This window comes from Nothoprocta perdicaria, unplaced genomic scaffold (assembly GCF_003342845.1).
Source record: "Nothoprocta perdicaria isolate Ctin4 unplaced genomic scaffold, notPer1 scaffold_277, whole genome shotgun sequence".
Lineage (NCBI taxonomy): Eukaryota > Metazoa > Chordata > Aves > Tinamiformes > Tinamidae > Nothoprocta > Nothoprocta perdicaria.
Window position 1 is genome coordinate 9475 of NW_020455507.1, and position 21306 is coordinate 30780.

The following is a 21306-nucleotide window of genomic DNA, read 5'->3' on the forward strand; positions in this document are numbered from 1 at the left end:
GCAGATACCTCCCTGCTGGTGGGGGAAGTTCCTTTCTTCTTCCATTAGGTTCCTCAAATAGGTGCTGACATGAGCTGGCAAGTATCCCACAGCTCCATTTGAAGTCAATATTGGGTCCTCTCAAATAGACTCCATGAGCTCTGCCTTGCCTGCAGAGGAGATCCTTCATGTAGGCTGTCCAAATGCCATGCAGAAGCATGGATTCAGCCTCGTGGTGCTCCTGGGGCTGTAATCCCAAGGCCCCTTCCTTCACCCAAGAATCACCCACCCTAGAAATGCTGTTTTTCAGTTGGCCCCCTGGCTCATATGCACACATCTCTCACCAAAACCAACATCAGGTCTGCGCATATGAGGGAAACACCTCCTGGGAATATGCCCTAGGAAGTCCATCCTGCTGCACTGCTATGCCCTTTGCAAATATCTGAAAAGAGAATTTCTAGAAAAACAAAGTAATAAAGAAAGCAGTGGAGCTTTAGGTTTTCTTTTATAAAAGACAAATCGTTTATTGATTCAGTCCTTCCGCTTGCAACCTCTTTGGTAACAGTCGTAACACTACCAGACTGGGAGAAGGCAGCATAAAGGCCTAATCCTGACCTCTCATCAACTTCAGAGCTCAGCAACCCCAATGTGCTTGGCAAGAGGCCAAAAGCAGGTTTCAGAGCATGGCCGTGGGCACAGGGACACATGAAAACAGCCCATCGTGGCTTATCTCAGAGCAGCCTCAGCACCATCAAGCAGAAGCTGGCTGGGGATGGAGAAGTGCAGGGCACTGGCCATCCCAGCCCTGGTACTGAGACCATCTGTGAGCTGTGCCCTTGAAGGCAGCCTTGATGCAGCTCTTGGGACCTCCTGGATGACTAACTAGCTAACTAGACTTGCTCCTGTGGTAGGCAGGGCCTTTCCCCAGGGGCTCCCCTCCGATGGACTAACCCGGCCGTCGCACCCTCCCCTTCATCACACCATCCCAAAGAGAGTAACTGCTGTACTTGAAGATAAACATATATTGATTACACATGGTCATAAAAAAAAAAAGTAATAATAATAATAATACATTTCCTAGAACATTACTTAAGATGCTTCCGAAAAGCATCCAAGCTTCCCCTCCCTCCCCGCCTTCCCTTATCTATACAGAATAAAGTGCTTCATTTTGTTCACACTAGTAGAGCCACCGATACACTCTTAACTTGGCATGTCTGGGCAACCGATACTGAACGCCGGAAAATAATACAGAGCCAAATACCAGGCATGAGAAACTAGTTTTGAGGCAAGTGCTTGGGGTTTCTTTTTTTTTTTTTTTCCTTCAAGTTCCATGCTATTGAGGTTGCTCCTATTTGCTTCCTTGTTAAAATTCTCTTCCTATTTAAGTTCTGCCCAACTCCACCGTGTCCACGTGCCACCAGGCAGGGCTGTGCGGGGGAAGCTGCCTCTGTCCGTGTGAACCGAGGGCGTCCGCCCGTCCGTCCTTCCCTCCCGACTTCTGGCAAAACCGAGAGTCAAACCAGTGGAGTTGTCTAGCAGCGGATGCTAATCTCTATTGCACTGTCACAGCCGGTTCCACTCGACGTCCATCCCTCTCCTTTCCCGACGCGCTCAGGTTATGGCTGTGGTCCGAAGGGGCCAGCCGTGCCTCATGGACACTGAGGCAAACTGGTCTGTGCTACCAGGCTCCTGGGATATATAAAACAAAAAACCACCCCCACGCGCGACTCCCTCCCTCCCCAGAGTTCAACCAAAGAGGGGAAAGAAGAAGAAAAATATAATAAAGGGTCGGGGGTAGCGTGTGGGCACAGCTGTCAGCTGAACGTTGCTTTGCAGGGTATTTGTCGACTGCATAATGGAAATTAAAGCCCCTCTCCACCCTCATGGTCTGTTGAAGAAGGGATGTGAGAGATTAAGGTGCAAGAGTTAAAAAATAAAATATAAAGAGCTTGAAAACAACAGGACCCAACTCCCCCTGCCTCCCACCCTAATGCAACAGGTGCCAGTGGGGTCTGATTCTGGGCCAAGACACTGCTAGAGTGACTGTTTTCAGGTCTTAATACATTAACAAAAAGTAGACATCAGAGGACACACAGGGACTGAATAAGGGTGTAGACAAAAGGGTTCAGAGGCCACGTAGGAGCTGCCCAGGCCTTGGAGTAGGGGAGGGAGCAGCAGGGATCTGGTTCTCCAAAGTGCTGTGTGCATGGTCACATCTCAACGTCTCCAAGCAGCTCTCCGGGCAGGGTCTCAAAGATGTTTAGACGTGGCTCAAATCAGTCACTGGGCTTTCGGTGCAAGCTGCTGCGGGATGAGTACCAGCAAGTGCTCCCTCCCACTGCTCCTCTCCAAAGCGACCACGATGCCGTTAGCCTCAAGGAGGATCTCTCATCTCACGGTGATGTCCAAGTGGGACCAGCCCTTGCAGAGACAGGAAGGACTGAGGACAGGGGAAAGGCTTTAGATAAGCAGTAATTATGGGGTAATTGTTGGTGTGGGGATATACTCGCACCAGCATGTGCAGGTAAAGGAGAAGGCCAAGTTTACCAGCTGGGCAAGCTGACAGTCTCGCAAAATGAAGACTGTACAGGCAAGTTTAACCTTTCTCATAGTGCATGGTTCCTATCTGGTCTCAAATGCAAAGAGGGTGAGGGAAAAGAAATGGTAGGGAGCCCCACTGGATGGGATCTGGGAGGCAGCAGAGATGAGTTGGACTACTCTACTGAAACCCTCCAACAGCTCTGAAGAAAGCTCCTCCAAAGTGACTGTCTCCCAGGCTGGGTTCTTCACCCTCCAGGATGCCAACAGCCCTTGCAGCTGAATGTCCAAGTCCCTCACAGGAGTGGAGTGCATTTCAAAAGGCATTGCACCATCCTGATAAATCCCAGCGCATGCATGGAAAAGGGGCAGCAAAGGAGCATTTGGGACCCATCTGAGAAGATAAGATACCTCCAAGCAACTCAGTCACAGCCTTCTCCCTTTGCACAAAATGGATGTGAGCGTGAACTCACTCATCCAGAGACTGACTGCAACACTGGGGCTCCAGAGAACCCCAGCCAACACGATGGACTCGTAAGGATGAAAAACAAATTGTTCCTATAAAACATTAACAACTCAAGAGCAGTCAGCCTTGCAGAGAGGGCTAAGCATGAGAGATGGAATTTGGTGCACTCAACAGGACACCAGTCACCTAACTTGTCACTTCAAACATCACTCACAGGAACAGCCAGCAGTCCCTTCCCATTCACTCACACACTCCTGTACATCCTCCTTCAGCAAAACACTTGAGATGTGGCTAAATCCTCCCGGCTCTGCAATTAAATGGTGCCCAAGTGCTTTGCTGAATTGGCTGAAAAGCATCTCACACAGCAATCACAAATGACACATCTCAAATGTCTTGGTCTTCAGCTCTCTCCTCCAAGATGCTCTGCAGCTCCCGCAGTGGTCCCAAACGCCCAGCTCCAAAGGCAACCTGTCCTTGGGTGCTCATGAAGGCAACTGTAGTGACACTACACAGTTGGGGCTAGACTAGTGCTGTACCTAGGGAAAATCATAGCAGCAGGAGAGCCAACGTATATCACAGCATCCAACAGCAGCAAAAAACACAAAACAAAACAAAATAAAATCAGCAAAGCCTTCCTGGACTTTCCTCCCCAGCCAGGTGACAGCCACTTGAGACCACAGCTTCTCTGCTCTTACCTGGCCTGCACAGGGCAAGTCTGAATTAGTGAAGTCAAAGACCAGCTCAGCCTCACCATCATTCAGCACATAGGAAGAGGAGTGTCCAAGAACAATGTGGCCACAGAGATGCTAGTCAATGCTGTGGGGCTTGACTGAATCAACCCCAGCACTCTCCAACAAGGCTTGGGCAATCCAGGTTCCTCTGGTCTCCCAAAGGTCCTCGCTGCACCAGAAACATCCTGTATCAGCCAAACCACAGGCAAGGAGAGCACTGTCTGCCAATGTCACAACCCTGGTGGAAATGCAAAGCTTGGGAGAGCTGCATAGACTGTTCTGACACGGCAAAACATTTAGGGACAGGATGCTTGAGCTCTAATCCTTGCAATGAGATCCATCTTAGAAAGTTCACGAGTGACAACTCCCAGCAAACACCTGGAGAAGGCTCGTTGGACAGACACTTACTCAATTTGTTAAGGCACTATTCTGGACTGATTCTCTCGAGAAACCTCAGCCTTGCGCAACATCCCGCTGCTTCATCTGAGGTTCCTGCAGAGCAACCTACCCACCTGCCTTTCAGTCTCAAAACCCAACTGAGCTCCACCAGGGCAGTGCTGCAAACACCTGAGCGTCCCTAAAAACACCAGATCTAATTGGGATAAGCAGAAAGCTGACACTGGAGCCTGATCTCCTCTGGGCATACCAGGAATTAAATGATGGCAGGATGCCAACATGCCCGGATGCAGTTTGCTAATTTGGCCTAACGATGGCTTGTGCTGTCGTCTACCAAATCTATGGTGGGGAGAAACACCTTACACAGGGAAGGAAGATGTGATATGCTAAGGAGAGCAGCCTACCTGCACGCCTGTCCTCAGGAACTTCCCCACCATGAGGGACCACAAGTGGAACCAACTCCTCCTGTGCTGGCTTGGCACCATAAACAAATAATTCCTCTGTGGACCATAACCCTCCTAAAGAGCCTAATTGAAAGACCAGCTTTACAGTACGGCAATTCGAGCACCACTAACTAGATTTCTGTTCCTTATAAATACTGAAGAGCTTGCAGGCAGCAGACTAGTGAGCGGGCATGTGCTGCCACCAATCTCTCCATCCGCTCCAGGGCTGGGGTCCTCCCCTTGATGCTCTCCTCCAAGCCAGATCCAGGCTGGAGCTGGTCTCGGACAACACCTCCTGTCTCTGTGGGCCGTGGAGATGGAGACGATCCATGGGGAGATGGGTGGCGGTGGTTGGGATGTCCACCTAGGTCGCAAGGACAGCGAGCCAGAACCTTTGGCTGGACGTCTCCCAACCTGCTTGCCCAGCAAGGACCTCATGCAGGGTGAAAGCTGGGGCTGAGCAACGCCTTTTATCTACACCCTTATTGACAGACGCCGCACGGCCCCTTCCTCCCCACTCCTCAAGGAGAGGCAAAAAAAATACAAAACAAGATAAAACTCAATAAAGAGCCAACCCCAACACAACCCCAAAACCAGGAGGAAGAGGGGCAGAGAGGGCTCCGCGGCAAAGGCGCTATCCGGAGGGCGGCCTGGCCCTAGTTGTTGTTGGCGTTGACCCTGCCGGCGGCGGCAGGGAAGAGCGGAGGCGGCGGCGGTAGGTGAGGAGGAGGAGGGAGGCTCTGTGGCAGGGGATGGAGCAGGGGCAGGGCGGGCGGCGAGGCGGCGGGCGGCTGCGGGGCGGCCAGGCTGCTGTTGGCGGCGGCGCCCGCCGTGTCCGAGGCCAAGGGCGTGCTGACGCGGAAGCACTTCTCCTTGTGGGCCTTGAGCATGTTGGAGAAGCGGAAGCGCTGGCCGCACACGTCGCACGGGTAGGGCTTCTCGCCCGTGTGCGTCCGCCGGTGGCGCTTCATGTTGGGGCGGCTCGTGAAGCTCTTGCCGCAGATCTCACAGATGTAGGGCTTCTCGCCTGCAGCGTGGGGAGAAGCGGGTGAGGAAGGGCCACCACCGTCAGCCCCGTCCCACCCGGTGCACGGAAGGGAGAGGAGGAACCCGTTCCCCGCCCCGGGGAGCGCTCACCCGTGTGCGTCTTCATGTGCTCGTCGAAGTACTGCTTCATGTTGAAGTCCTTGCCGCACCACTGGCACATGAACTGCTTGTGGCCGATGTGGATGCTCATGTGGGAGCGCAGCTGGTACTTGTACTGGAAGCGCTCGTTGCAGTTCTGATGGAGGAGCACCAGCGTCAGTGACACCCGGCCCTGGGACCCCCATGGGATAAGTCTTGCTCATCCCAGCAGCCTCATGCTGACCGGGTATGAGCTGGATCTTCATCTGATGTACCAACTATGCCCTCTCACTCCATTTTTCTACTCCTACTTAGGGACACGACCAAAACCTGAGCCCTCATAGACTTGTGCATGGCCAAAGAAGCAGCTGGTGGCACAAAAGAGGCTTGAACATCAATCTGCTCCCTCCCCATCTGGCATCTAAAGCACCTACCACCTACCCCATCTGCTCATGGTATCTTCAGCCACCAGCTGAAGCATCACTGGATTCTTTTTTTTTTTCTGAAAAAGCTCTAATACAGAGCTTTTGGGGGATATATTCCGGACCTCTGTCTTCCTCCAGACTTTAAGGAAGCACTTAGTCCATGCTGGATTGGACACCATGGCCCTCAGTACCATTGGCACTTGGAGATGCCTTTTGCACCTTGATCGCCCAACCCTGGTCAGCTGGGGCCAAGACTACTCTAATCCTAGCAGCTGAAGACAAAATTGGGCTCCAATCTTAAAGAACGGGTGGTTTTTGGGTGTGATATGTTGTCCAGTCACTAGAGGGAGGAGCAGATCCTGCTATCACCAGATGTCACCCAGAGGGAGCAGTTTGATTCACAGGGTTGGTGAGGCCCCAAAGACCCAAAGAGATGTAAAGCTTGGATGGGACAGGGAAAACATCCTTACTGCTGCTGAAAAATATCGCTCTGGGATGCCCCAAAAAGGGGAAGATCTATCCTAAAATCAGACTTGTGCCTCCATTTGGAAGGAAGCTCCATGGGAAGGGTGAGGAACTTTCCGCCCAACTCAGTGTGCTCCGGCTGCCCTAAAACATGGCCAGCCCGAACCACCCTTCACCAAAACCATCACCTACCTCACATTTAAAGGGCTTTTCCCCGGAGTGCTGGAGCGAATGGACCTTCAGGGACATGCTGCGCTTGAAGGACTTCCCGCATGTCTCGCATGTGAACGGCATGTCCTTGGTATGAGCTGGAAGGGAGCAGAGCAGCATTACGCCTACGCCGCCCTCCCCATGTCCTCCCCGCCTCTCCTGCAAGCAATCCCATTGTTGGCACTTCCCCGTTGTCTGCCAGAATCCCATTTTTTTTTGGCCTTTTTGGTGCCGCCTGTGAGCTGCAGTCAGAGACTCATTCCAGGCACAGCCAACGTCACCACGTGCCACTGCTGCGCAATATCCTTCTCAAAGCCCAACACTGCTAAGGGCTTGTCCTCTTTTCTAAGGGAAAGATGGTTACATTCAAATCATCCTTTGATCATTTCCTTTTTTTTTTTTTTTTCTCTCCCAGTTACATAAAATAGATGAGATTCCCCAGTGCCACGCCTGCTCTACAGTAGCAAATTACTCCAAAAATAGCTAACCAGGCAGACATACGTTCAACATTAAATACCAAGCACCACAGGGTAAAAAAAAAAAAAAAGTCATCTTCCTATTTCAGGGCTCATGCCAAAATTCCAGGCTTTGGCTTTGATGTGAAGAAAATTCACCCAAGAGTTATTCCAGCCCTAAATTCCCAACGTGACAGTGATTGAAAAATGCCCTTAATTGCTGAAACGAGAAATGCATATCCCTAAAGAGAGCTCCCAGCTGCCCGTGTTTCCTTATGGGGCCAAGCAAACCCTCGCAGCCGTGACCCACATAACTGAATGAACGAGAAGCTGCTTTATTTCCAGCAAAAGAGAGCTGGAGCAGAAAAGACGAGTTGAGTCTATCAGTCATCAGATGAGAGGCTTCTTCAGAGGGCTATTAAAGCCACTGAGACTTGGTCTCCAAGGGTGTCTGTCTCTGCAAGTGCCAGTGGAGGAGTTGAGGGTGATCAATGACCTCAGGTTGGGTGAGATGGATCTAGTAATTAGGAAGCAAACGATGCTGAGTGCTGGAGGCCAGCGCTGGCACGTCCCACCTCACTCACCAACCATGTGTTTCCGCACGTGGGCCATCGTGTAGAACTTCTTCTCGCAGATCTCGCAGGAGAACTTCTTCTCCGCGTAGCCGTGGACAATTTTGTTGTGCTCGTGGAGCGACCAGAGCTTCTTGAACCCCTTCCCGCACGTCACACACTGCAACGAGAGAGGCGAGTGAGGCAGGGAGGCCAGAGCACAACAACAACAAAAACAACAACAAACGGGGCCACGGAGGTTGCAGGAGGTGGAAAGTGTCACGGGGCATTTTTGATGAGTCCAAGAAACATCTTCTTTCAAGCCTGGCCAAACGTTGAGGTATTGCCAATATTTCAGCTTTGTTGATTTTAAAACAGTCTTTTTGTTTTGTTTTGTTCTCTGATAAAATAGGAGAAGATTATGAAAAGGAAGCTCATCACAAAACTTCTAAACAACTAAAGCTAAGACATTGAACGTAATAATCAACAAGTTCCAACAAGTTTCCTACAGACCTTGTGACTTCAAAACTTCCAAAACCCAACTGTCTTCATCAGATGGAGAGGCAAGTGATGTATTTTCAGGGAAGACCACAGCCTTTCCAGGAACAGATGCATAAAACTTGCATAAATAGCAGCTCACTGCCTACAGTCCTCTTCCCATATGGGAATTTTACACTTTCATACAATTTATATACTACATCCAAGAAAGCTCCATGTGTCAGCACACGGCTGCAAAGCACATGGGAACAAGCTGGGGTAGGTAGACAGTGCAACTTCTTAATTACTTTGCAAAAAAGTCATTTTCCAAAAGCATCTTCCATCCATCAAAAGCAGCACACAAAGTGTCTGAGCATTTGCACAGTGTCGCTGCAGACACAGGGGGAGTGGGGACAACCCCACGTCTCCAACCCCAAGTCTCCTGGCTTCCCCATTTGGCTCATGCATTTCATGCTGCCCAAGCTCTTCACTTGCACCAAGGCACAGTGCTGTGGTCTCCTGCACCTACAAAGTTGCATTGGAGATTTGCTTCCCTTCCAATCAAGCTAAATATTTCTCTGAAAATATATATTTTTTTCCCCTGGGAAAAGCAGCAACTTGGGCTGCAACTGAGTCCTGAAAAGTAAAGTGCTGCTGGCACTGTGCTTGCCTCCACGATGACAGATTTCCCTTCTACTGGCATGTAACTGGACAACTTCTAATTGCATGCCTGTAGGATTACAGTTTCTTACATTGGTTTGCTCCAGTTTTTATGGGTATGTTAAAATTTAGGTGCTTAAGCAGCAAAATGAGGGTGAGGGAGGCATTCCCAGCTCCCAGCTTCTTAATTCCAAAGCACTTTAACATTAACCAGAATAGTCCACTGAGTTTTATTGTCACTACATGGATATTTCTATGCATCCAAAGAGTTTTCTCTCTGCTTTAGGAGGCATTTCAGGACAAACTTAGAAGCCACGTTTGGTATCAAAGACAAACGGAGGATCCTTGGGGGAAAAGCCCTATATCCCAGAGCAAGGAGCAGGCAGAAGCTGACAAAGTAGGCACCAAAAAATGGCAAACTCAACCCAATACAGACTCATAGTTATGTATCAAAGAGGCAGCCTGGAGATAAAGTGAAGGAATGGGAACACCACCTTTGTGGTGGCGATATAGAGATGCTCAGGTTGTGAAGATACCCAGTGTCCTATGATATCAAGGTACAATTTAACACAGAGAGGATGGAAGAGAAATGGAGGATACACTGTAAAGGGTCATAAATTAAAAAGCTCAGAGTTAAACCAGGTCAATCAGCAAATCGTATCAGAGCCACAGAAAATCCTGAGGGACTGAAGGCTCTGTGGTGAGAGAGGCCATCAAAACAATGAAAGCGGCATCCAGAAACAGTGAAGTAATACCAAAACGATGGGAAAAAGAAAAAAAGATATATTTTGGCAAGGTAAGAGGAAAACCACGCTGAAACAGGCCAAAAAAGATTTTGAGAAACTTGATAAAAGCACAAAAAGCGAACGCTAAAGCCTTTTCTTCCAGGCAGCAGAATCAGGAAGCCCATGAAGGAGGTCAGGGCCTACAGACGGTGGTGGCAAAAGAGAGACCTTCAAATGAAATAAAGCCCTGGGGCAAGCTCCCTGTTTTCACATGGGAAAAACTGAAGCACAGCGGGCAAGATTTTGGGTCAAATCTGCAAATGAGCATCCTCAGACCCAAACAGCGTTCATGCAAACTTTCCAAAGGAGCCCGGCTCTTCGCTGCACCAGGTAGCTGAAGACTGTGTTGGCCCTAGAGAAACAGAGGTCAGGAAACCTGACCTCTAATATTCTCTAAAATACAGACTGCAGGGAGAATTTGAGAAAACACATAGCCCTGAAACCCCAGCAATCTGATGGAAACTCTAAGAAAGACCAAATCATGATAAAAAAGGTTTACTGTAAAAAAGGCAGGGAAGTCTGGTCCTTCAAAACCTTCAAAGGCAGCAGCACCACACTGGCAAGGAAGGTAGAGGCTACTTGTCTCTCCACAAACTTTCTGCATTGTCTCTCCCCATGAAAGTCCTTCCATGGACAAATACCTCCTTAAAAGCAAACCATAAGGGCTGATCATTGTAGGTGTAGTCCCAAAAGAGAAACGTCGCTTACTCTACTGCCTGGTTGTAATTCCATGCTATGCAAATAAAGACGTTCAACACCACCAGCACAAGCAAAGTGAATCTGGCCTCTACCGCTGAAGCCAAAAAGCATGACTAAAGGAAAGTTAATGGTCCATGTTCTCCAGGGAGAGAGGTCACCACGGAGGCAGCTCCAGTTCACCGCATTCAGCAGCGCTTGGGAAATGATCTGGGCATCCAGAGAGAGCTCCTGACTTCAGAAAGGATTTGGAGAAACCCAGAAAAGTACAGAGAAGCGGGATGAGAGGAGATATTAAACGGCTTCTGGAGGAAGTAAAAACATATCCATTTGGATCTGCTAAAGTAGTGACCAAGGCGGGACGTGCCCAATGGGTATAAAATAATGAGCACAAAGAAGAAGCTCCCCAGAGGTCCATTCTTTGGTATTATGAGGCCTGGGGACATCACAAGATGGAAAAAGTCACAACAAAACAATTCCTTGACATGATGCACGCTCAACCCGTGGGAGTCCTTGCCACAGCGTGTGGATGGGAGCCACTCCTGGAAGAAAGATCTCCCGACACTTCCAAAACATGAGGGCAGCCTGCATCTCCAAGCAGCGACAACATTAGAGGAGCACACAACACACAGATCCCTTTGCAACGCTGATGCCACCTCGGCTATGAGATGATGCTTAGGGATACAGTGCCTCGAACAAAATCACTCCCCCCTCTGCATGTTCACCACCACGATGGCCAATTTCATTATCCATTAAATTTGAGTCAGATGAGGTCAAGAGCTTTAACCACACCGTTGCTTCGTCCATGAGAGCTAAAAGATCAGAGCTGGGTTCATTTAAAGCTAGACCCCTTGGCTGCTACCAGAGTCATGTGTGAAGCCCTCCAGGAGATTATTATTTTTTTTATTAGCAGTGACAGCATCACGTAAAAGAGTCCAGCAGGGATTAGAAGATTAGCTGGAGGATTCTGAAGGAATGCAGCGTTTTGCTGTTCCCCCAGGACGCCTGTAGCGTGCCCAGGGAAGCGGAGAATAAATCAAACTTTTCTTGGCTCCCGACTGCTTTGGGTCACCTGCGGTGCCACAGTGCAACAGCAACAGCCAACAAATTCCTCTTTGTGGAATGAAAAAACCTAAAGCCTGTCTGGCCCGGAAAGGTTGCGCTGCTTTAACTGACTTGCTTTGAAAAGTCCGGATCTGGATCTCATTAAAGCCTTAGGTAGAGGCCACACCTAGCCTGAGCCACACAAGGGTTTCCCAGCATCTTTGCCTCACTTGGAAATTAGCTAACGTGCAAGCAGAAGGGAATAAAAAGCAGACTCAAATCACTTTAACCCCTGTCAGCAAATCTTTCCAACTCAGCTAAATGGGTTTAAACTTGGGTAAAAATTACTGGAGTGGGTCCCCATTAGGGGCTTGCAACTGGATTAGCTGGATTGCGACTTTTAGCTGGACTGCCTGAAAAACGTCTGTCTCTATGACAGCTTCTCCAGCCACTGGAGCCACTCAAGCACATCACTGTCAACAGTGCTCTGCTTGTGTCCCATGATGATGCCTCCCTTGTGCATGAGACTCAACTCTGGCCTTCACCATCTGCCCCCCAAATCCAGGTCACGTGCAAAGCAAGGTCCCCTCCAACCTTCTGAGCCCATCCAAAATACCCTCACCATTATGGTAGGCTCTACAGCCACCAAGAGGCCACAGGAGCTACCTGGGCACTGGGGTCCCCCACCATGGACTACCAGGGGTCCGTCTCACCTGGATGTTCTTCTCGCAGTCGGTCTGGTGGTGCAGGAGCAGCTCGCTCTCGAGCAGGAAGCGCTTCCCGCATTTGTCGCAGATCTGCATGCGGCTGTGCGTCACGTTCATGTGCTTCTCCAGGTACCAGCGGTTGTTGAAGACCCGGGGACACTTCTTGCATGGGTAGTGCTGCTTCTCCTCCAGCTTCACCTTCTGGCCCAACCCATCCTGCTCCTTCTTTCTCTTCCTCCCTCGCTGGCCCTCCTCTTCTTCCTCTTCTTCTTCTTCCGCCTTGGCCATCTCCTGGGACCTCGTGGCCATGGCAGATTTGGCGGCTTTGGATGCGCGGCTAGTTCTGCGGACCTGCCCACTCTTTTCCCTTTTCATCTCTGATGCATCTTCATCATCATCATCTTCCTCTTCTTCTTCCGTTGTCTCCTCTAGATCTTCCTCCTCACTGTGCTCTTCCTCCTCCTCTTCCCCCACCTCCGCATCCTCCTCTTCTTCCTCATCCTCATCCCCTTCCTCGTTCTCCTCTTCCCCGTCCTCCTCAGTGTCACGGCCATCACCATCAGGCCGCCCCATGACTGCGGCGGCGGTGGCAGCAGCCTCGCTGGCAGCTGCCTTCCCCTCCATCCCTTTGGAGACATTGAGGGTCTGGTTGTTGAGGTTCACCTCCACAATGATCTGCTCCCGGTTGTACGAGCCCTGGCTCTCCAGGTCCTCCTCGGACTCCTCGCCCTCCATCTTACAGACGGCGGCCGCACCGCCGTCCTTCTCCTCCTTGTAGTACTGCTTGGCCGGCACAGCAGGGAGGGTCCCACCACCAGCGCCGTCCTCCACACGCACCGAGAAGGGGTCATTGCCTTCCCGGGCGTAGATCTTGGGGTGCGGGGCGTCCACCTCCTGCTTGATCTCGCAGTAGTAGGGTGGCGGGACGGCACTGGCGCAGCCCTCGGCGGGCAGGGCCATGTCGCTGGCCATGGCCAGGCTCAGCGACCGCGTGTCGAGGAGGTCCTGGCAGGAGGAGGCGATGTTGTTCATCTGCAGCACGGCGGCCGCGTTCAGCACGTCCTGCACATTGCAGGAGTTGACCAGCAGCTTGGAGGTGTAGATGAAGTTGAGGATCTGCTGGAGGCCTTGCGAGGTCAGGGCCTCCAGCGACAGCTCCACGCGCTGCAGCTGCTTGTTCTGGGTGAAGAGGGAGTGGAAGAACTGGCTGTAGGCGGCGAGGACGCCCTTGTGCGCTGGGAAGATGCTCTTCTGCTGCACCAGCACGATGTCCACGTCGCACAGGTCCGGCTGAAAGAGGCGCTGCTCATTCAGTCTGTCCATCAAACACGTGAAGTGGAGGGCTACATCCTCCACCAGGGAGTACTCGGCCGAAGGGTAGTCAGTTGTCTTTTCAACTATCAGCTGCAGGGAGAGAAGAAACCAAGCAGTTCAGAACAGCTCCTCTCTCAGGAAAACACCAGCCCATCATCCCACCTTCCCAGCTCCACATAGCCCAGCTCAGAGACCAGGTACAGCAGAGACCACCAGCCTAATAGTCGGAGAACCCCATGGAGAAACTCCAACCATCTTCTTGAGTCCAGTCAACGAGAGAAAACTCAACACATGGATGGACAAGAAGGACCTGGGGCCTTGCCTACTTCCACGCTGGAAGCCTGTTGTCCCTTCCAGGAACAGCAAGAGGAATTGCAGGCTAACTCCACCACAGAAAGTGTGTGCTAAAGTGGCTAAGGCCTCGGGACACACATTGGGGTGTTTTATGGGAAAGCAGATCCCCATTCCCCCTCGGGACGGAGCGGGGGGTGCCAGCCCCACATCACCATGGACACTGAGCAACAAACACACATGGCAGCAACTTAGCCTTGGCCTCAGACTGAGCTGGGACGGCTCGGAGCAAGCACTCAAAGCCCAGATGTGAGATGCTGGCAAAAGACACATTGGAGAAGATGACACCAAAGAAAGCGAGAGGCATGCCTGGGGTGCAAGAGAGGGGCTCTGGAAGCAGCTCGGAGCTTTTGTCTGTCACTTGGGCAACGCAACCAGCACGACCCGTGTTTGCTGCTGTCCTTTCCTATCACAGCTCACTGCAAAACAGGCTGGCAGCAGCGTAAGACATGGTAATAACAGCAGGAAACCTGTAAAAATACCAGTCACACGTCACACTTGGCTGCTGAAGACCCCGGCCAAGAAAGGGCTCAAAGGTGCACACAAGATAGAAGCTGGATGGTGAGGGACCCACACTGCCCCCAAACCAAAGGTAGCTCCTAAAAGAGACCAAGGAAACGCGTTAACTACCTGGGGCTGCCACTACTTTCCACCTTGAGGACCTCTCTGCCACTTAAAGTGGCTTCTGCTTGGCCGGGTGGCCTCAGGGAGGCGGTGGGAATCCAAGAGGAGGCCTTAGAAACGTGTTGAGTCCTTCCTGACGGGCCACGAGCAGCGATGGGGAAGCCATCCCCTCCCAGGTCCGGCACCAGCTGCCAAAGGGGATGTCCCAGGGCTTGACAGCAACGTGCGGATGAGGTGCTCATTTTCACCACATTTCTGGTCTGCAACCAGCCCATGCCCCGCACCCTCACAGGGGCGAATTTTGGGGAGCTTTGCTCAGTTTGGCCCCTGGAGCTGCCAGTCAGTGCAGCCCCTCCAGCCTCCAACAAGTTCCCTGCATCTTCTCATACAAAACAAAATAAACTTTTGTATATAAATGTTTGTAAATTAAATAAAATAGTTGTAATAATAATTAAGTTATATATAAATAGATATAGCTCTCTCCATAATTGTTGTAATAATAATAATAAAGTTATATATAAATATATAGATATAGCTCTCTCCATAATTGTTGTAATAATAATAATAATTAAGTTATATATAAATAGATATAGCTCTCTCCATTATATCAATATATACCGAGATAGATATAGATATGTATTGACCACAGGCAGCCTCAAGCTGTATGGTCAGGAGGATCCTGGAGAAAAGTAAATAAGATGGTGGCCAGCCCCGCTGCCGCACACAGAGTCCTGGGACACCAGCAGGTCCCCTCCAAAACCATCGGATCCCGGATGCCCCTTCTCTCCCGGGAATCCCTGCTCCCCTCCAAAGGGCCTTTTCTAACCCCGGTGACTGCAAACATGGGGAAAAACAGGGAACGGGCGACTCAGCGCTGCTCCCTTCTGCATCTCCATCCCGCTTTCCGCACCACCAGCATCCCGGTGCAGGATTGCCCCGAGATCCGAGATTTTCCTGCTGCGGAGCTGCGCAGGGAGAGCCAGCGCATCCTGCCCGGCGCCGGCGCGTGCCTTGGCCGCATCCCGCCGCTGACTTCAGCCCCGCCGCGGGACGTGGCTCCTTATTGCTCCCAGCTGCTTCCCGGCGGCCTCCCCGCCGGAGCCAGCGCCGGCTCCGACCCGGCGCGCTCGGCTCCGGGACGGGGGACGGGGACAGGAGCCGGGGGGAGCGGCGTTATTAAAGACATCTGCCCGGGCGCCGCCGCCAGCCCGGCGTTACGAAACGCGCTGGCCGGAGCAGCAACGCGTGGCAGCAACGCGGAGCCCCGGGGACGGGCAAAACACGGCAAAGCACCCCAAAATAAACACCCCCGCCCCGAAGGCAATGGGAGATGCGCCCAAGCAGAGCGGTGCTTTCTCCCCCACACCCGAATTGCCTGATTTGTGCTCCAAAGCAAAGAGGCGCCCATGGGAATAAAAGTAACATCCAGCGATGAGATCACATGGATCACTTCAATGCATGGCTGTTCTGCTTTGTCCCCAAGAATAGGGCTTTTTCCCACTGATTTTTCCAGCAGCAAGAGACCCTGCAAGCCCCTCTGCCCCGTCTCCGGTTTCCACCTCTGTCTGATGAAGGTGCAAAACTTGGAGTGGGGCTGCAAGACCAAATAGCCCTGAGGGAGGAGATGGCTGTGAAGGAAGCTCCTCACTAGCACAAGGTCGTTTGTGGCTTTGGGAGTGGGACAAATCCTGGAGATGGATTGTCATGCCCATACGTGGAAATAAAAACCAGGAAAAATACCCCAGGGTCACAAATCCACACAGAGGGGCAAGGACAGGCAGGCGCAGGAGGCTCCGGTTGCCACCAACCAGAGCCACAAGCAGCTCCAATTTTGCAAAAGAAATAGTTGAGGTTTCTCTTAAAAATCACCCTCCCTTGCAACACCAAGCACGTTTCTCCCATGAAAAGAAGCTAAGATGTTCCACAAAGTTTCCCTGCCTTTTCCTGCCCCGTTTTGGAGGACATGCAGCTCGGCAGGACACCAGAGCCCCATATTCACAGGACCGGGAGCATCATCGGATAAGTGGCTCCCCCAGAAAACTTGGGAATGCCACAAGACGGCACCAGGGAGCCCAGGTGCAAGCGCTAGGTCAGCACAAAGCAGGGGATCCCCTCTTCTTGGAGCGCGGTGCGGGAATGCCTGGTGGGGGAAGGCTCTCCTCGGATTTGCATCTGGGTATGCGGGAAGGCACAAAGAGGAGAAGCCAGGGAGATTTTTTTTCTTTTGGTCTGTTTACCATGCAAGAAAAAAAAAAACTATAAAAAAATAAATAAAATGCTCTTTTTGTTTAATTAGGGGAGGTCCGTCAGGAAAAACAAGCAGGAAGGGCAAACAATAGCTCGGTGGAGACGCCGCCTGCGGCGTCAGCCCGACGGCTCCGGAGCCCAGAGGTGGGGGAAAGCGGCACGTGGAGATGGCACCGTGTCACTGCCTTGTCCTGGTGGAGCGGGGAGAGCAGCGTCTGCGAGCAGGAACCGGGAGCCAGCCCCAAATCCCATCCCGCGCCCTGTTCCTATGGCCCTGCTCATCCTTTGATCCAAAAAAGTGCTCCCGTGGGTCCATCCGAGAGCCCATCCCAGCCACGGGAGGCCACATGACCCATGGGAGAAGCACTCAAGTGCTTTTCTCCTACAGCTTCAGGCCACCCCACCTTGCATGCAAGAAGGTCACCACAGTGCAGGACACTGTGGCCAAGCTCCCCAAGGGCCACATGCCACCCACAGCCCAGGCTGATGGAGCAAGACCCCTGAGTCCCGTTACAGATGCACCAACTCTTCCTCCCACCACCATCATCAGTGGTAGGACAAACCACGGCCCATTCTGGGCAGGGCAATTCAAGAATGATGGATCTCCCAGGACCTCTCAAGAGAAAGGGTCATATCCTTATACCGAGCAAATGGAGGAGAACAAGCTAGAGCTGCTGCAAAGGTGACCTGAAAGCACCAGTTTTGGGTGCAGAGAAGAGGTTGAAGACACACTTCAACCATAGCAGCTTTACATACATAATGGAGATAGGAAGATGACACCAAGAGGTAGGTCCATCGCTGCCTGGCCCCACACATCTCCAGGATGCTCCTGGATGAATGAACCCCTGTGGATGCTCCTGGAAGAGGAAGCCACCTGCATCCAAGGGTATCAAAAACACCAGCCATGGTGACCCATCCTTCATCCACCTTCTGGTCAGTGGGAGGGAGCTGGGAAGATCCCAGGGAAAGCAAGGCAATTTTTTGAGCGGAAAAAGGGCATTTTTTCTGCAAAGATGATGATGGAGGTGGGTGCAGCCCGAGGATAAAAGTGGTGGTGATTGCAGCAGAGGCCACACCCCTAGGGATGTCCAAAACTGCAACATGGATGCAAAACCCTCTCCGTGCACCGGCTGTCCCCGCTCCAGCCGAAGCGGAGAGAGGAGCGAGGACAAAACCCAGCACTAACCTCCATGCCCAGAACCGAGGACATCGGAGACACCAGGCCAGGAGGTACCTCCTGGCAGGGGTGCAAACCTCCCTCCGCTCTCCCTGGCCCCATAATTTGGTCCCAGCATGGTCTACACCAACACCTTTGGACAGAAATCGCTTTTTTTCATACCAGAGCCATGCTCCATCATGGTGCCTTCCCCATGGGAAGCACCACTTGTGGGCTCTGCTACTGTGTTGGTGGCTGATACAGCTGCCCCAGCTCCAAAATGAGCAGGGAGCACGAGAAAGGCCATGGAGATGTCCACAGCAGAGGTGAGGGCAGCATCACCTGCACAGAGGAGGGGACCTCTATACGTCTATGGACCTCTCCACACAACGGGAAGAAAAAGCTGGAAAGCACTGGCACAAACGCAGCTTTAACCAGCTCATAAGCGTTGTCCCCCCAGATTGGCTGAGTTTGGATGGTACAAGGCAGCATTCCCAATCCTTGCCTCCCCAGCCAGCATGGCCATGGTCCAGCTGGCCCCATGGGACTGGCAATGCTCCATGCAGCCTCATCACCTGCTTTCAACGGCAGCATCTTTCCAACTGCAAGAAGACAGGGTAGATCCCACAGGGAGAGGAGCTTCCTGGCGGGGCACCTCAGAAAACCTGAACATTTGCTAAGGAGCACACAATGATTTCACAGCATCCACAGCCAAGGTGGTTAAAAGCAACTAAACTGGTCACCTCCTCCAACCCCTCATGCCCCAGGCTCACTGGAAGGTACCTCACACATCAAAGTATCTCACCTAAGAAGGCCAGGACCTTCCAATGCCACTGTGGCATCTGCAGGCCCAATTTAGCCACCACCGCATCCCCCACTGACATCCCTGAAAGTCAGATCTGCCAGGTCGACCTTGGGCTTAGAAGACCCCATGGTCACATGAGTAACAAGAGGTGCTTAGAACGTTCCTACAAATCAATTTCTTCCATTCTTCCTCAGGTGGAATCGACCACTAGAGCTTGTGGTGGGAATGGTGGGCCAAGACCTTTCCACTATTGCTCATCACTTCTCAACCCTTCCAGCAGGAAGAGGGACTTGCTGAGTGGATGTGAAGGGCATCTACAGGGTTGTCCCTCACCACTGGGTCTACGGAGGTGTCCAGCACAAAACACGACCCAGAACATGGTCCTCGACAAGGAGGAGGAGAAAGCAGAGGTAAAAGATGGGACAAAGAAGGACAGACGGCACGGAAGGAAGAGAAGATCTGGTGAGGGCTACCGTGTCCTTGAAGAGCGTTTGGCTTTGGGGCTTGGCATTGCTCAATCCATTTCCAAAGGAAAGTCCAAATCCAGCCGCAGTTTCTGTTCTGACACCTCCAAGGCTTGTCTGAACCCAACTCTTAGCACACCCAAGAGACAGCAATGCTGAGATCTACTCGATGGCAGCTAAAAACACATCATTTGCTAACCCTTCTCCAGACCACAAAATTGCTAGGGTGATAACGGTTTGACACGGCATTTCCCAGACCCTCATTTTGGCCCGTGATGGGACACAAAGTTCATGTCTGGCCCTTTAGGACCTTCAGGTCTGAGCAGGAACATCTCAACCCCAACACACCTTGGCCGATGCTTCCAAGGGGACTGACTCACTCGTCGTGGTGCTGACGCTCGCTCTGCATCACCTCAGCCACGGCCCTCGGATGCTGCTTGTCCTTGAAGCGCTGACCCTAGGGATGCTTCCCATTTCCAGCTGCTCACATCCCAAAACAGACCTCACCCGTGACTTCCTACCTGCCCGCATGCCTCAGGGATCCCTCCTGAAGGCTTTTTTCTTTGGAAGCACCAGCTGTGATCCCCCAGCCCAAGGCCCCAGACAACCATAAAACAAGCCAATTTACTGGCATTAACTACCCTGCCCACAGCCTTCATCCTGTTCTTTCCCCTGTTCTCTCACCAACTACAAGCAGAGGTGAAGGCCGGTGCTTCCCACACCTTCTTATCCTCCACAAGCGGCCGAGGAGCATCCGCTCATCTGCTTCGTTCCCTCACTCAGGATGCAGGGATGGCCCCTGTACAACCAGGGAAGGGGTGGATGGAAGGTCTGGATAACAAGCCAAAGTAACACTCCAGAGTCAACACGAAGAGCTCAGTGAGCTCTGGAAAAGCCAGATGTGGGACAGCTATTGGACCAGGGAAGCCATCCTGACATTGCTCCTTGCTCAACCAGATCCTTCTCCTCCACCAATTGCCCTTGTTGGTCAACGAGCATCATCCTCTTGGTTGCAAGCCAGGTGGGACCAAGCAAGGCTCCTCAGAGCTCCAGGAGGTCACCCAGCCCTTCCCAAAATCCCTGCCACCTGCTCCAAAACCCTCCCAGAAACTCAACACTCCTCAGTTTTTGGGAGCTGTGCAGGATGCAGCGGCGGGTGCAGAACTTCAGCACAGCATCCCCATCCATGCAGCGGATGGGGAGGATAAAACCAGCAGAAAATAAGGTTAAACACTTCCGTCTTATCCTCCGTTTCTATCCTGCAGTGAGATGGAGGAGGGATGGGGGAAGCCGCATCCATCCGGGAAAGGCTCAAAGCACCTCGGGAGCTTCTGACACATCGGGTGCACACATCCGAGGTTCATCCCGATTTTGGGATGTGAGGCAGGTTTCCCCTCAGACAAACACCACGTCTTAAGAAAAAGAACCGATATCTGACCCGCTCCCTTGCGCATCTTCTCCTGAACGGCCTTTTCCCGGGTGAGGCGACGGACGGTCACCCTTCCCAATCCCGATATTCACACGGGCTGGAATCCCCGGCTCGGGGAACAAAAGATAAGCAGGAAGCCTAAAATTATGGGAAACGTGAGATTGCGACAAACCCCCCTACGCTGCTGCAAGTCGTCCGGTTACTTTTTGGCTGCCTCGGCTGAAAATCCAGTCCAGATCACTGCATAAAATCCCGCATCACGGCGGGGTTTTGCTCGTTTGCACTCAGCAAAAGTGCACTGGGGGTGCAGAAATGTTCAGGAAAATATGTCATGTAATAAAAAAATAAAGAAATAAATAAATGAAAGCCTTATTAGCGCTGCAAGGATTTCTCCCCCTGGAGAACAGGTCCCCGTCTGTGCCTTGCTGATTTGGGGCACAAAGTGAAGGTTTTTGCTGCCTGCTGCTCTCCGGCAAGCGGGAATGAGGACGGTGCCCAAAGTGCCCCAATCCAGGGGTCCCATCCCAGCTCCATAGGGAGCTGGGCGGGATCCCATCCTGGCACCGCTGTTATTTGCAAACCGGGCACTTTTCTCACCCGTTTGCAAAGAGCTGCTGGGTTTATCGGTGCCAGGAGGGCCTGGGGGGACCCCACTCGCCCCCAAATCCCGCTGCCTGGCACTGTATCCATCTGGGAAAGGCGCATTCCCGCCGTAAGGCCTGCCAGGGATTGCCCTGCCAGGCTCCCCCTCTGCACACCCCCC

At 52.1% G+C, this 21306-nt stretch overlaps 1 protein-coding gene across 1 annotated transcript; it reads right to left on the minus strand.

Moving 5' to 3' along the window:
* Nucleotides 1-621: 621 nt before the first annotated feature.
* On the minus strand, nt 622-13553 carry ZBTB47 (zinc finger and BTB domain containing 47). The gene is made up of 5 exons (XM_026041053.1): nt 12160-13553; nt 7818-7965; nt 6761-6876; nt 5691-5835; nt 622-5580 (listed from the first exon to the last, which is right to left on the minus strand). The coding sequence occupies exons 1-5, from the start codon at nt 13474-13476 to the stop codon at nt 5210-5212; spliced, it is 2097 nt and encodes a 698-aa protein (XP_025896838.1). The 5' UTR covers nt 13477-13553; the 3' UTR covers nt 622-5209.
* Between the last annotated feature and the right edge of the window lie 7753 nt (nt 13554-21306).

What these genes read in the sequence shown, in the direction of transcription:
- ZBTB47 (XM_026041053.1), bottom strand. Translation starts at nt 13,476, where the DNA reads ATGGACAGACTGAATGAGCAGCGCCTCTTTCAGCCGGACCTGTGCGAC. An exon ending in ACTGCGAGAAGAACATCCAG is followed by an intron (nt 7,966 to 12,159) that starts GTGAGACGGACC and finishes CTCTCGTTGCAG; the next exon opens with TGTGTGACGTGCGGGAAGGG. An exon ending in CGTGCGGAAACACATGGTTG is followed by an intron (nt 6,877 to 7,817) that starts GTGAGTGAGGTG and finishes GCTCCCTTCCAG; the next exon opens with CTCATACCAAGGACATGCCG.